This window comes from Mytilus californianus, unplaced genomic scaffold (genome assembly GCF_021869535.1).
Source record: "Mytilus californianus isolate M0D057914Y unplaced genomic scaffold, xbMytCali1.0.p SCAF_3, whole genome shotgun sequence".
NCBI lineage: Eukaryota > Metazoa > Mollusca > Bivalvia > Mytilida > Mytilidae > Mytilus > Mytilus californianus.
The window spans coordinates 106,272,619-106,288,360 of record NW_026262679.1 but is presented as its reverse complement, the minus strand read 5'-3'; the positions used below and the strand labels follow the sequence as shown (position 1 = coordinate 106,288,360).

At 30.1% G+C, this 15,742-nt stretch overlaps 1 protein-coding gene across 4 annotated transcripts in view; it reads left to right on the top strand.

Annotated features, from left to right (window-relative positions):
- LOC127735685 (protein FAM53A-like) overlaps positions 1 to 9,725 on the top strand; it is a 40,860-nt gene extending 31,135 nt beyond the window's left edge. For all 4 annotated transcript variants that reach the window (XM_052245945.1, XM_052245948.1, XM_052245947.1 and 1 more), the window contains 2 exons: positions 2,658 to 2,711; positions 4,686 to 9,725. In XM_052245945.1, coding sequence (XP_052101905.1) covers positions 2,658 to 2,711; positions 4,686 to 4,970 — 339 coding nt within the window. In that variant the 3' untranslated portion in view covers positions 4,971 to 9,725. The remainder of the gene's footprint in view (positions 1 to 2,657; positions 2,712 to 4,685) is intronic.
- The last annotated feature ends 6,017 nt before the right edge of the window (positions 9,726 to 15,742 follow it).

Sequence of the window (15,742 nt, the reverse complement as noted above, 5' to 3'; positions counted from 1 at the left end):
GTTCAATAAATATTTTCTATTCAAAACATTTAAATTTATTGTTAATTGACTTGTAATACATTGAAAAACAGAGAACCCATAAATAGCTTCTGATCAATAAACTTTGTCCTATTTTCAAACTTGAAATCACATGATATAAATATATAATGTTTTTTGTCGAACCTTTGACTTGGCTTTTATTTGTATTACTTGAAAGAATATTGATGATTTTCGCTATAAGACTGTGTCTTTTGTAAATATAAAGCACTAGTATTGAATATCTAAATTGATTGTTTTCTGCTTGATTTCACATTTGTGTATATAAACCTTTACATTGAGAAAAATATATAATTTGATCTCACAAAAAATTGTCCAAGAACGTTTTTACGTATTATCGTCTTTATATCTGTTTAAAAGATCTTTAAAACATAGGTGACACCCAATATGTTTTTGTAAATAATTAATAATGTTTTGTTCTTAAAGTTGAAAAGGATCATTTACTTTTTACGAGTTTTGTACTATCTGGGGGATTTTTACTATTCTTTTCATTGGTTTTTTAGTCACTGGTTAAAATGTCAACATGCAATAACAGCATGCTAATAGGTAACATATAATTATTGCATGCTTCCAACAAATAGCTTACTGGTAATATTTAAAATCTAATACAAGATCTTATGTTTAAAATTGTTTGACTTTCAGCCAAATTTTGTAGCTAAATGTCCATATAATAATGTAAAAAAAAGATGCAAATTTAAAATACCTGAAGATCTTGTTATTTGAAAGGAAACTTGTGAGCACATCTAAGACTTCAAATAAATCACCATTGTTATTAGTGCAGAAATATGGTTGAAATTTTTGCCAAAATTGTTGACAAATTTGTCCAAGGTTATAGTTATGTGATTAAAGTACAGAAGGTATTTTATACAAAAATACCATTAATAATACTCATAGTGTCTCTTTAGTCTGCTCAGGAGATTTTGCTTGCAGAAATGGGTCATATTTCTTTATTAGTAGGGGCCTCGGTGGCCGAGTGGTCTAAGTAGTTACTACTGTAATCACTAGCCAGTCAACACTGAGGTTGTGAGTTCGAACCCCGCTCGTGTGGGTGCACTCAACTCCAATCTTAATTGACTAGGATTGTCAGTTTTCCTATCGAAGGTCGGTGGTTTTCTCTGGGTACTCCGGCTTCCTCCACCAATAAAAACTGGCCGCCACGAAATAGCCCAAAAGCGATGCTTAAAAGTGGCGTTAAAAACACAAAAATCAAAAAATCAAAAAATCAAATCTTTATTAGTATACAACCAGAATTTGAAAATTCAGACTTGACTCTGTTATGTTGAGTTCAGAGTGAAACCTTTGGCATTCATGTTGTCAATCCTTTAACAATTTATACGTCTTACATAACAGCCCAGATAAAATTATGATAGAATGTGGATTTGGATAGGTGGCAGCTAGGTTTATAGAATAATTATAATATTGTTTAACAATATTTGGTTGGTTCTAGGGCAGTGTGGTAGCCTTTATCAATGAGCAAAACCTAACTGTATAATAAGCTATGAAAAGCCTAGAGAGAACAAAATATGAAAATCCTGATTTATATTGAAACAATGAATGAAAACTAATTATGGTAGACATCAAGCGTCCACAACCTCTGGACTATAGGCTCTTGTTTAAAACTCTTAAAGTATCCCAAATAATCTTTGATTTATAAAGAAATTTGAAAATAAGTGAGAGAAAGAGCAAGGGAGGTCTTACACCACCTTTTTCTAGATCTGCCGATACTCTTAACTTAGCTAGACTTCTAGCTTGAAACTTGGCCTTGCCTTGTGTGCCATCAGGCATAGTAAGGACTGAGTAAGTAAGTAAGCTAGACTTCCATTCAAGGACAGACTGACTTTGCTTATACATTTTGTAATCGTAAATGTCTGAAGCTCATGTTAATGTGGATAAGATAGAGCCAATATTAACAAGTATATCACAATGTTTGGTATGATGATAAATCTGGTCAAGTAAAACGCTTTGACATGTTTATCCACTTTTAATGGTGTATTTAACATATGAACATTGGTCATTTTATTTGAAGAATAAATATTATCTTATCATTTTAAGGCACCATTTAAACTTAAAAGGGCTTAGTTTGTACACATTATATTGACAATAAGAGTCCAGAAGGTTAACTTTATATGTCAAGATATACTTTTAATCGGTCTGCCTTATAAATAAGTGATGTGGTTATTTAACTACTTTTACAAGTGCTTGACTGTTAAGATTGTTCTGTGCTAAATATTTAAGATTAGGTTATAGTCAAGGGGTTTTATTATTGTATACCTCAATAAAAAAAAATACCATTAATTCAAGTTTCATATTATTCAGGTCTTAATATATTGTTCCTTATTACATTTTTAAAATTAAGTGAGCAGTGTATTATTTCTTTGTTAGCTCATATTTGAAAAGAAGAAGTATAAACAAATATTTAACACACCTGTCTAGCTGAAAACAGGTTGATATTAATGCAGAAAATATAATATTACACTAATCTGTGAATATCCCTTTGTTGAGATTCAAAATTATTTTGAATCGATTACAACCCCCAAAAATGGGTTGATATAAATAAATTTTTTGATTGTTGTTACAAAAAAAACTATGAAATCTCTGAAAATATTATATCGGTTTTTCAGACAGCATATGAGAAGTTTCCAAAATCAACACCAGTATCTACCTTGGGCAAGGAGGTTTGTATTTTATAACAGTCTGTTTTAGTGAGATGGATATGAAACATATAGTCCTTAGCCTGTGGACTCAGTCGATATTTCTACTTTAGTGTATGTAGGTGCATATTGACTTCTTCAAGAATCTGCCATGTGTACTATATGTTTGATTGTCAGCAATTTTATAACTGATTCATTAAGAAAGATTGAAGTAGAAATTCATTAAAAAAAACAATTCATATTGCTATTGAAAATTGTTCAGCAAAGGCTATTTGATATCTCCTTTTCCTCATTAATTGAATTTGGTATTTTAGATTAAATTACTGCTGATCAGTGTGAAATAAAAGAAAGCTGTCAGTTATTGTAACTGTCTACTTAATTGATCTTTGGGAAATATTTAAAAGTTGTAAACATAACACTATAAGCTACTATCATGCTTAAATCTTAAGGCATACCAAGAGCACTTATAGTGATTTAGTTAATTTGGTTCCAGTGTTATTTCAAGGATTCATTTATTCAATTACAAATTTTGGAGTTGAATGTCAACACGAACTTGTAATTATACAAACTCTGATACCATATAAAAACTTAAACAAACACACCTACACTTTGGTTATTTCCACTTATAGAAGACGTTTTTGTGATGTTATTATGGAAATTAGTATATTTTAGATTTTTTTTTATCTTTTGAAATCTTTGCATAAATTAAGTATTTAAAGGTTTCATAGATTAAATGTACTGGTACAGAAAATAATTTTGATGATGACTTAACAGTTTTTGTAGTCTTAACTGTAAATTTATAACATGACAGCTGTATAGAAAAAAATGTCATTATACAACTATCAGTAAATTACGAATTATGTTCTCGACACAGCTTAATCAACTATTAGTTCAAATATAAATAGATCAGTCTAAGCTTACATACTAAAAACTAAAATTACTTCTGTGAATATAAATACTTTCCCCATGTTGTGTGCTTGTTGTCATAATCTGTTATTGTTTATTTTGGAATTTTATTATTGATTATAAAATCAATTGTCATAAAATTTGAACTTTTTTCTTCACGTGTCAGAGTGATGACTTATTATAGAGATTGTATGGTTTTAAACAAGATGTCCGTGTTAGGCATGTGCTGTTTGGTTGTTGTCTTATTTCATCACACACTTGAGAAAAAACAAAGTAAAGGAACAGCCCTTTTAATGTTGTTCTAAAGTAAAGGTGAAGTCTTCAACATTGAGCAAAAGCTGACATCTCACTTTTAGTTCAATGTGACCCACAGTTGTGAGCAAAATGTTTTGCTTAATGTTGATAACAGTACATCTGTAAATTGAGAAATATTGATGTACAGTAACAAATTACAGACAAATTGGCAAAAAAATCTAGAATTTTTTAATATTGTAGGACAAACTCACTGTTAATTCTGTGTATCTGTGTAGCAGTAATTAGCTTTAATAGGTAGATGTAAAATCTATCTATCATAATCTGCATATACACTTGTAGATGGAAATGCTAATTTTTCCCTAGAGTGTCATTTTATAATATCACAATATAATATTGATTCATTGTACTTTGCAGTATAACAATTGTAGATTTCATTGTTGAAAAAAAAGGATGTTTTTAGAAACTAAGATATTCATCGATAGCAGTGTACTTGTATGGAACAAGAAAACTGAAATTGATTTTTATTATACGCACATTTACGGGACATATTATGGTACCGGTATACCGTTGTCTGTCTGTGTCCGTCTGTCTGTCGTCAACATGTCTTACATATAATTAAAAAAAAAAATTAAACCAATTTGCATGAAACTTTGGTGAATTTTTTATATCTATTGACGTGAGCTCCCTTTCGATTTTTATAAATTTTAGATTTTATGTTTCCGAGTTATGGGGCTTTATTCATTTACGGGCATATCATGTGCTCATGCCGCAGCTCTTTATTTTTCAGTGACATGAATTCTGTGCAGTTTTTAATGAAATTTTGAACATATATTTCAGAAATCAAGATTTCATGAAGAATTAGAGTCTGTGATGAGTTTAATGCCAATTGCTAGTTCCCCATTAGACAATGATTTTCCGTTGAAAGCTGCTATGGAATCACGAACAAGTCCCATAACAGAGATGGAACATTGTCGCAGTGATAGTACAGAGTTTATTGACTGTGAAAATTATTATGATTCTGTTGTCAAAGGTCCAGTGAAACTGGTTGGTGAAGATGATGAAGATGAAGAAATTTTCAAGCTTCAGGAAGACCTTGATTTAGAACAAATTGAAAATCACTAAGAAAATTTATGAATGATTTTTATTTGGTTGTTTTTGTTGATATTCTGCTGTGATTAAGCCTAATATTGTTTAGCTTTAAATAATGTTTTAAAACTTTCAGTATTTCTTTTTATTAATTTAAGATGTTAGATAATACAATGTACTGGAAATGTTATTGATATTGGTATTAATTTCAAAAATGTACTGTTCATTTAAATTCAAATCTTCTTCTTGTGTAAGAAACAATAGATCTCATTCAGTGTCTTTGAATTCTTAGTCAGCTTGTTCATTAAAAAATAAACAAACCTTATGGGTTGTAATTGCAAACTCATTCACACCTGTACATACATAATCACTTGAGAGGTTAAAATGACCAATAATTACATAGTAATTAGTGTTTTCTTCAGAAGATTTTGTATTTTGTATTCATTATGAGTCACAATATATAATTTGAGTGATTATATTATAGCTACATGATAATTTCTGTAGAAATGAATGGTTATTTGTCAAACAAATGAAGGTTAAGATTACACTATAATGATTATGTGAAATTCAGCCTATCCTTGTTATATGTATAGTTATCCTTTAGAAGGAGAAATAAAGGTTTTATTGAAGAGGTTGTAATCAGTTAAGTGTTTTCGAAGCTGCATAATGAATATCAAACTTATGAAAATTATTTGTCATAATTTACGGCAAGATCAAGGGAGGTTACTATAACAAAGAAACTTTATCAGGATGAATGTAATTACTGTATTAAGAACTTCAGGCAACAAAAAAGTTAAATAGATGATGATGTCAAAGTACTGTATTGTAGAAATTTACTTATATTCAAATCATTATATCAATACAATGTTATAGGCCAGGTTCCAGTATAAACACATAAAATATTCAGGTCACCAATAGTTGATTGAGTATATTACTACTATGGATGTGTTATTTGACCTTCACTACCCATAAGGGTCTCATACGGTTGACTAAGGGAGTATACCTGGGTGAAGGGAGATAAGCCATTAACCGGTAATGCGTTTGCAATAAGCTATTTCATAGGTGCTTTTTATGGTTTTCTTTGAAACAGATTTTAAAAATCTGTCATTTAGAGGAGGCACACCACTAATTCTTGGCCCATAAACCTTATGGCTATATGGGAATTTGCGACACTTGACCTGAGAATTTACGACACTTTATTGTAAGAAGACTTATTGACGTCATACAACAATCACTATTCCTTTGTTGTGTCAGACATTTTATTTGTGATATCAAAATTTTACTGGAACCTCTGTACTATTATTTGCCTATTTGTCTTTTTATTTTTGGCCATGGCGTTGTCAGTTTTTTTTTTTCGATCTATGAGTTTGACTGTCCCTCTGGTATCTTTCGTCCCTCTTTTGTGATGCCCAGTAAGGGGGACAAATAGCGATAAGGTGTATTACTTTCTATGTTCTTCAATTTCAAGCATTCATAGCTATTTTGTCATAAGCTCAAATCGCTACCGTAACTTGTTTTGCAATGATAAAATCAACGTGCTTTTAATACCATAAAAGAGCATACTGGTTCCCAGAACTCAGATCTGAGAAACTGGCACAATATATGCCCTCCTTTTTAAAGTTTGTGCAATTATTAAATAAGTGATAACAATAAAATAAGTCTTCAGTTGAAAAGTATTCAACAATGATCACAATAAAATAAGTCTTCAGTTGAAAAGTATTCAACAATGATCACAAGTCCTTTAGCTTTCATTTGATACTGAAATTACTTAAATATTCTACATATTATTTTGAAAGTGACACCTATACATATGAACTATTTTGTTTAAAATATTTACTATTTTCTGTTATGTTCTTTATACCTGGACCTGAATTAGTGGTGTTACACCTTAGAAGCTGAAAATATATGTAATTTCAAAAGGATAGTAAAAAGAGTTCCAAGGATTTTTAAAGGCAATATCCCATACCCTAAGTCTCCCTCCTTAGATGTGTTAAATTTACAGGTCATTATTTACAATCACTGTGATCATTAAGTTACAGAAATTTTTCCATACTTTTGTCATTTGACGTTAGTAAATAGTTAAATATTCCAATGTATGGTAGCTAGTGTCACATTAGTTAGGAGATAAAAATATTTTACATTATTTGACATAATACAACTGTCATGGGCCCGTTTTTAAGATATTGCCTCTGTTTTAATTGAAACAACTTTTATTATTAAATGAAAAATAACTATTTGCAAGAAAATTGGTCATCACTAAGTCATGCTGTAATAGCTTATATTACATTTGTCATCAGTTGTTTCAATTCAGGGTATTTTTTATTAGATATTAAAATAACATACATCATAAAAATCATCGATGTTTTTTCTAAAGGTTATGATAAAATTGAAGTCTGGGGATCTTTTAAATTTTGGTTGAACAGTAGATTTTTAAGTCATCATAAATTTTGAGGATGATCTATGAATGTGAAGAAAAAAAGAATTTTTTACTTCTGTTGTGAAAGGTTAATTCACTTAACATTCCAACTTTTGAGAAACTGCTAATGACTTCTATCATTTAATTTTCTAATAATAATTTTGCAAAATGCATCATTATGTCAACCTGACCTTTTTCTGAATCAAAAATGAAAATAAATGTTTTAAAAAACAATTAATTTTTCAATCTCATTTATTTTGATGACTATATATTTTTATTACTCTTTAAAATCAGATTAGTGACAGAAAATTTGTAGAGATTAAGCAGATTATGAATGGATTAATACTGTTAAAAGGTCAAGGTTGAGTGTTGACAATACTATGAACAAATCATGTTTTAATTAAAGAGTACAACAGCTTATTATTGTTTAATCTGTTAGTACTTAAAGTTATTTGTTTACCTTTTTTAAGATTGAAAATGAACACTTTGTGGTTTTTTATTTATAATTTAAAATCTGTTTTGTTTGAATAGTTTTAAAATCTGTCTGATTATGTATGCATTATTAAGCTCGAAAAGCCTGTGGTCAAGGTACATGTAATACTATTTCTTGTCCAGTTTACAATTTTTTTAAATACTTTCAGATTTCTTTTTTAAACTACAAATAATCGTACACTTATCACAGTTACTTCTACAACTTACATAGGAAGCACTGAATAATGACAATGTAAATTGTTATATTTTTGTAATAGTACCTTCTGTGTATACTATTTTAACTTTGTTTATAGATGTTTATTTTCAAGTTCAAGTTCAAAAGCTTTACTTGTAGACAAAAATAAGTATACAGAAAACATAAGCTTTAGCTTTTATATCGTCTTATTACAAACAAAACATTTTACATTAAGCTTAACTTTCCAAATTGAAAGAAAGATCAAAAATTTAAATGGAATATATTTGATCCCATGTAATATGTTGGTACACTTATAGACTTTTCCATCTGTTGTTTTATGTAATTAAGTTCAACATATATCCAAAGATCCATGATTTTCCTTAAATTGGTGAAAATAATGAGATTTTATACATGAGTGAGTTTACCATTACAACACAATGTCCACTTATTGGGTTTTAATGGTATGTTTTGCTAACTACTTACACTATTTAACAGTAATCAATCGTCAAAACAGCCAAATATTGACTTATATTAAACTGCATGGTGAAAAAGCTGAAAATCTCTTCAAGTGCTATGGATGTTTAAAATTAGTTTTGTCAAGAGCACCATTGGCTTGTTTAGAGAGTTGCTGAGCATTTGAAAAGGGCATTAAGAAAAGCGGTCTCATTCTGTTATGAATTTCTAATGTTGTCTGCTCTATTACCAATACATTGACAAAACTTTAGGTATAATGTGATAACCAGCACACAAAACAGGGGACCATTATATGGTAGCTATATATAGTGCTCCGTAGAAAGAAGCTTTTACAGAGCCTACAATAAATATATTCTTTCAATTACAGATTGCACACACCCTATGTTTTGAATATGCAAGGTGATGATGGTGTTTGTGCTTTCAATGAAAGTTTTATTTATTTATGAAAAAGATTTTTTTTTTATTAAATTATTTAATAGAGAGATTATATAATTATCTTTTATCTTGCATGATAAAGTGAGATTGTTATTAATTATAAATTATGAATATAAGATAGGTTTATTTTTAATTTATTTTTTGCACAGAATATTAGTGTTAATTATAGTTGTGACCCCAAAGTTATACATTGAATTTCAATATTTATGCAAATTATCTTAGTTGAATAGTATGCACGAAGAAATTTGGTACATGCCACCTTTGCCGCATGTAAAATAGCAACAATAAACTTGAAATATAAAATGTCTATAGTTGCTGACAAGTACAATATCTATAGGCAGAATTTTTTTTTTATTTGAATGTGGTATATTTTTTGAAAATATGAATTGAGAAGAAAGATTGTTTTATTTTTGTCTATAATTACATACAAAGTTTTATATTTTTACAATCTGTTGTATTTCTTAAGAATTCTAGAGTTGTACTTCTGACAAGGTTAATGAATTGAAAGAGAAACAAATAAAAGAAGCTTAATAAGTTTTATTTGTCCAAAATGTATTTTCAAAATGGCAGTTGTAATGCATTTATATTCCAAGGGGAATTTTCCCCCATTGTTTCTTGTATAAATCCAGAACATTGTTAAAATCCATTTCATTTCCGACATAAATCCATCTGTTGTTTACCATTTCATGTTGATATTGTTGATGTAAATATACAGCAGATTTTTGTGTTACTATGGTGACCATATTTATTACTTTTTGTGTTGACACAATGTTAGAGTTTAATAAATAATTTAAATTTGTTTTCTTCTCTTCTTAAAAGATCACTCGACCCTGGATATTCAACGATTTTTAATCCATTAAAAATTTGCAAAGTACATGTTTAACCTATAGTTTGAGCAATTGTTGTTTGCTTAACATCTTGTGGCAAATATTCCATGCATATTGTTGACAATTACATAATGATTATTTAAACTACTTCCATGACGAACACACCTTAACTACAACAAGCATTTGATACAGAAAAAGATTGTACAATATCTCCTTGTTTTCAGTGTACCAGTATTCCAAAAAATGCCGATGGTACAAGTCTAACCTTTGAAAAAATAGTTTGTTAATCAGCTTTTTGGACAGAAAAATTGAGGTTTTAATTTTGGGATATTATAGCAGACAGGTTGGCTGCTCAACCTGCTTCCATGCAATAACCTGAGAACTGTTCTACAATGTCTTTCAATTTTGATATGTTGATACTGATGACAAATGGGAGTTAAGGTGTTATTGAAGATTATCAATTTTACCATTTTTTATTGATTGATTGATTTGTGTTTAATGCCACTTTAAGCACTAATGGCAATTTTGTGGCGATCAGTGTTTTATTGGTGGAGAAAGACGGTGTGGCCGTAGAAAACCACAACCTTCGGCAGGAAAACTAACAATCCTTGTCAATTAAGATTGGAGTCCAGCACACCTGTTTTGTGAGTGATTTGAACTCCTAACCTCTAGTGGTACAGGAGTTGAACTACTTAGACCATTCAGCCATCCAGGCCCCTCCCTTTTTTAGTTATGGTTTATGATTTGCTTGAAAATGACACTTTTTTCCATGAAATAACTTAAGAGCTATTTATTAATTGCTTATCAGATTTTATACAGTGGATTCATTTATTTTTTGTGGATTGAGGAAAAAATATATTTTTGTTGATATTTTATTTTATGGTTTTGCCAAAGTCTGCACACAAGCTTATAGAAAATATTTACTTCTTTGAACATTTAATTTTATGTTACCATTTACCCACGAAATCCACAAAAATTGATATCACACGAATAAAAATGAATCCACAGTCTGTTGTTACTGATGTAGTATTAAATGGATGTCAAGTTTGATACAAAAGATTTTCACTTTTACTGTTCTGGAGTTATGGTCCATGGTCGATGTGGAAATAACACTTTATGTTGTTTTCATGCAATTACTTGAGAACTAGTTCAACTAATGCAGATTATAATATACTGCTACTGATGAAAAAATGTTTGATATTAACAATTTCACCAGTTCCACTTTTGAGTTATGGTCCTAGTCCATTGTCAATTCCGTGTGATTACTTGATACAATCCTTTTCAAGTTTTAATATCAGATAAAATGGAGGTCAAGATTGATTTTGAAGATTTACACTTTTGACATTCAGGAGTAAAAGGTATTAATTTCTCTAACAATAACACTAATAAATGTAAGAAAAACCTAGTTTGCTGTCATTTTGATATAACGAAAGAGACCACATTGTTAGCCTTAGTTGCTCAAATTGATAGTGTAAAATCATCTAAGAACACACTAAAATTTTCTTTGTACAGACAGATTGGTCTGCAGTTAAATCTCATTCCTTGGTTCATATTAAACTCACTTCATTCTACACCAGTTATTTAAAGGGAGACAAATCAAATAAACTATGGGGAAAAATAAGTGAGGCATGTTTATTCAACAGAACTTTGAATAAATTCCTCATTTGCTTCTTGGCATAACTACAAATAGCAATTTTATGGACTGTGTCAGTTTGATTATAAAACAACAAAAAAACATGACAATATAATCATGAAGATTTAACCAGTAAATGAGTGATGAGTCCAGTATATTTCGAAAATAAATATAAATGGGGAATGTCTTCATGAGACACAGATGTTGCCCCGGTTGCATATCATATAAATTTATGAAGGGACATAACTGAAGAACAGTAAAAGTGATGCTACCCAAATTTGCACTTGATCTGAGTTTTGTAGTAATAAGTATTATGTATAAGTTTCATACATTTGGTTGAGGCAAACTTAAGTTAGAGAACAGAAACGAAAAATTCAGCATTTTTTCCATTTGTAAAGGGGCATATCTCTAGAACAGTAAAAGTGACACCACCACAATTTAAACTTGATTTGTATTTTTTGTTAATAAGCATTGTGTATAAGTTTCATAATATTTGGTTGAGGCTAACTTAAGTTAGAGAACAGAAACAAAAAATTCAGCAATTTTTCCATTTGTAAAGGGGCATAACTCTACAACGGTTAAAGTGACACCACCAAAATTCAAACTTGATCTGTATTTTGTGGTAATAAGCATTGTGTATAAGTTTCATAACATTTGGTTGAGGCAAACTAAAGTTAGAGAACAGAAATGAAACATTCAGCAATTTTTCCATTTGTAAAGGGCCATTATTCTAGAACGATTAAAGTGATGCCACCAAAATTCAAACTAGATCTGTGTTTTGTGGTAATGAGTATTTTGTATAAGTTTCATAACATTTGGTCAAGGCAAACTAAAGTTAGAGAACAGAAACCAACTTTTGGACGAACATATGTACGGACGGACAAGGGTAAAACGACAAGAGTACGGCGGGGCATAAATATTCAGTTGCAAATGGCAACAACATACCAAATATAGGCTTAAACTTGTACAAGTCTGCATATAGGATGCTGATGGCAACACCAATACTTTTACATGTGCAACAATATACCAATATCTGGCTTGTTTGATAGAGACGTGACTTTTTCTAAGGAGAAAAGATGAAAATGTGATTTCACATACAAGTCTAAAATCATCCAATCAGAATCAATAACTGCTTCTAGAGGACACGTTTTACATTCTATTCACACACACCAGAGGTAGTTTAATAGAGGATCTTAAAACATTATTCTTTCAAAATTTGGGGCACATTAAACTAATTGATAAATAACACAAAGTGATGTTAATGACTCAAACTGTCCATGTGAGCTAATAATTTCTAACAATAAACAAATAAACTGTTATCACAGAGATATGTCTCGCCTTTATGTAATTTTGATAATGCAAATGTTGAAATTAAATTAACAATACTTTAACATGTAAGTTATGCAAATATTCAAAGTCAATGAACCATGACTGAAGGTACATTGCTAAACAATCACCATGGAATGAGATGTGCCAATGATATTACAACTGCATACCAAATACCATCAAAGTCAATGAACCATGATCAGGGGTGGGGCTATATAATCTCCATGGAAACGATACTTGCAAATGCCAATAAATTTGCATACCAAATATCATTGACTTAACATTAGCAGTTCATCTTAAACTGATCTAATCACAAACTAATACATGCAAACTGAGCAAAACTTTCAAAGTAAATAGACCATGACCGAGGGGTGGGGCCAAATATTCTCCATGGAAATGAGATGTGTTAATGCTTATACAACTAAAAACCAATTAACATTGGCCTACCACTTATGGTTCCCCTTGAACTGACCTTATCACAAACTAATACATGTTAACTTAGCAAAATTTTCAAAGTCTATAGACCATGACTAAGGGGGCAGGGCCAAATAATCTCTATGGTAATGAGATGTGCCAATGCTTATTCAACTGCATACCAAATATCATTGACCTACCACTAGTGGTTCCCCATAAACTGACCTAATCACAAACTAATACATGTAAACTATGAAAAGTTTCAAAGTCAATAGACCTTGACTGAGGGGGCAGGGCCAAATAATCTCTATGGTAATGAGATGTGCCAATGCTTATTCAACTGCATACCAAATATCATTGACCTACCACTAGTGGTTCACAATGAACTAGACCTAATCACAAACTAATACATTGTTGACGCCGCCGCCAGAAACAGCATACCTATGTCTCGCTTTTTGACTCTGTCAAAGCGAGACAAAAATCATAAACATAAAAAATTATGTCCTATCAGAAACAAATGAACTGACTACTTGTTACTGTAAGGGAGCTAACCCCAAACTTCCAAATCAATCTTGTGAATATTTGAGAGGTGAAAGATACCAATGGGATATTTAAACTCATAAGTCAAAATAAACTGACTATGCCATGGCAAAAAACAAAAACAACAAAAAGACAAACAACAGTCCATAAACAAAGAAAACTAAAAACTGAGCAACACCAACCCCACCAAAAACCGGGGGTAATCTCAGGTCCTCTAAAAGGGTAAGCAGATACTGCTCCACTGGTGGCACCCATCGTGATAGATAAAGAAACAGGAATAAAATGGAATCTCTTTATTTCTGATACATGACAATAAGGAAGCGTCACATGGTGATCACATTATAATAGTTGACAAAATCATGCATATTCATGTTTTATAATATCACATGATATAGACAATGAAATGTTTTGAATATTATTTAAGTGATAAATCATCTATCAATATTTATACACAAATAAAAATGTTTAATACCAGTATTCATTGCATTATTCATAATTTTTAGTTCCTATTCAGTTCATCAAAATTGTTTCTTTCAAGAACAATCAGAACAATTAGGTGTTAATCATTTTGTTCTAAAAAAAGAATGAAATATAGAAATTACAAAGTGACTGAAAATGGACACCATAAGTCAATATACATATAATAAATGCATTTTTTGTGTGTAAATATAATCTATGTTCAACTGGTATTACTGCATGAGTTTTGATTTGATATGTTGAAATTGTTGGTTAAAATTGTGAAATAATAGTCAATATAAAATTATCTGTTTTGTAATATGGACTTATGATATTTCATTAGGATGAAGTTGTACAACCCTGAAGAAAAACAGTTTGTTGAAAAGGAGGAAAAAATTAAGATAAGTGAAGCAACTATGTTATAAAACATTATGTATATTTTTGAACAAAAAGGAGTCATAGATCAAAACTATTTTTTACATCACAATCTTTCTATGTTTAATGCAGTATACATAACAGGACATAAAGCATTGGAAAGCATATTTAAAAGTGATTTGTCAAAAAAAATTCCTAATAATATACATACAAATACATAAATATCATCAATATATATTTTATTTGGACCCAAGACATCACATCACATGGAAAAAATGTGATTACAAATAAATTAAAACAATTACATTTGACATTTTTTGGAAGAAAAGAAAATCATCATATGATGACAAAAGCTTGTAAAATGATTTTTACTTGAATGCAATCCACACAACCTTTTAATTTAAACAAATCTATGTTAAATAAAATATTTGCATTCTGTTCAAAAAAATGATCTGTTTGTATTTCATAGTTCCTATCTGTTTCTCTTTACATTTTATAGTTCCTTTCTGTTTCTCTTTACATTGGTTTATCAGGATGATTGAAAATGGTTCTTTTAATGCCATTTTCTGAATTTTTAAAGCCATAATCAGGTCATTTGGGAAATAAATTAGTGGGGAAAGTTGATATTTTTTTTGATTTTGATTAAAAAATCTGTTCATTAAGAATTGATCCTTTTATCATATCTTGATGAATTCTATGAAAAAAAATCATGACTGGATTGTTTATTATTTCCTTAATGTTTAAATCGGCAAATATTTCATGCATAATCAGGTTAATCTCTTTCTCATTTTTGTTTCAAGTTTCATTTCTCACAATTTTGACAGAGCAGTTCTTTTTGTAACAGGCCATGAACATGACATGTCAACAGAAGTGTTTAAACCATAAACCCATGCACAGTCAGAACATGACATGTCAACAGAAGTGTTTAAACCATAAACACATGCACAGTCATCTTTACAACTGTTCCATTAAGATAAATCATTCTCATTTCATCCAAAGAACCTAAAACGGTTTCCAAAATGACAAAAATGTTGCATTTCTGTTTAGGAAAGAGAACTTTGATTGTTATCATGAAGTGCTAAAGATGTAAACAAGAATGTGTCCATAGTACATGGATGCCCCACTCGCACTATAATTTTCTATGTTAAGTGGACCGTGAAATTGGGGTCAAAACTCTAATTTGGCATTAAAATTAGAAAGATCCATCAAAGGTAACAAGTGTACTAAGTTTCAAGTTGATTGGAC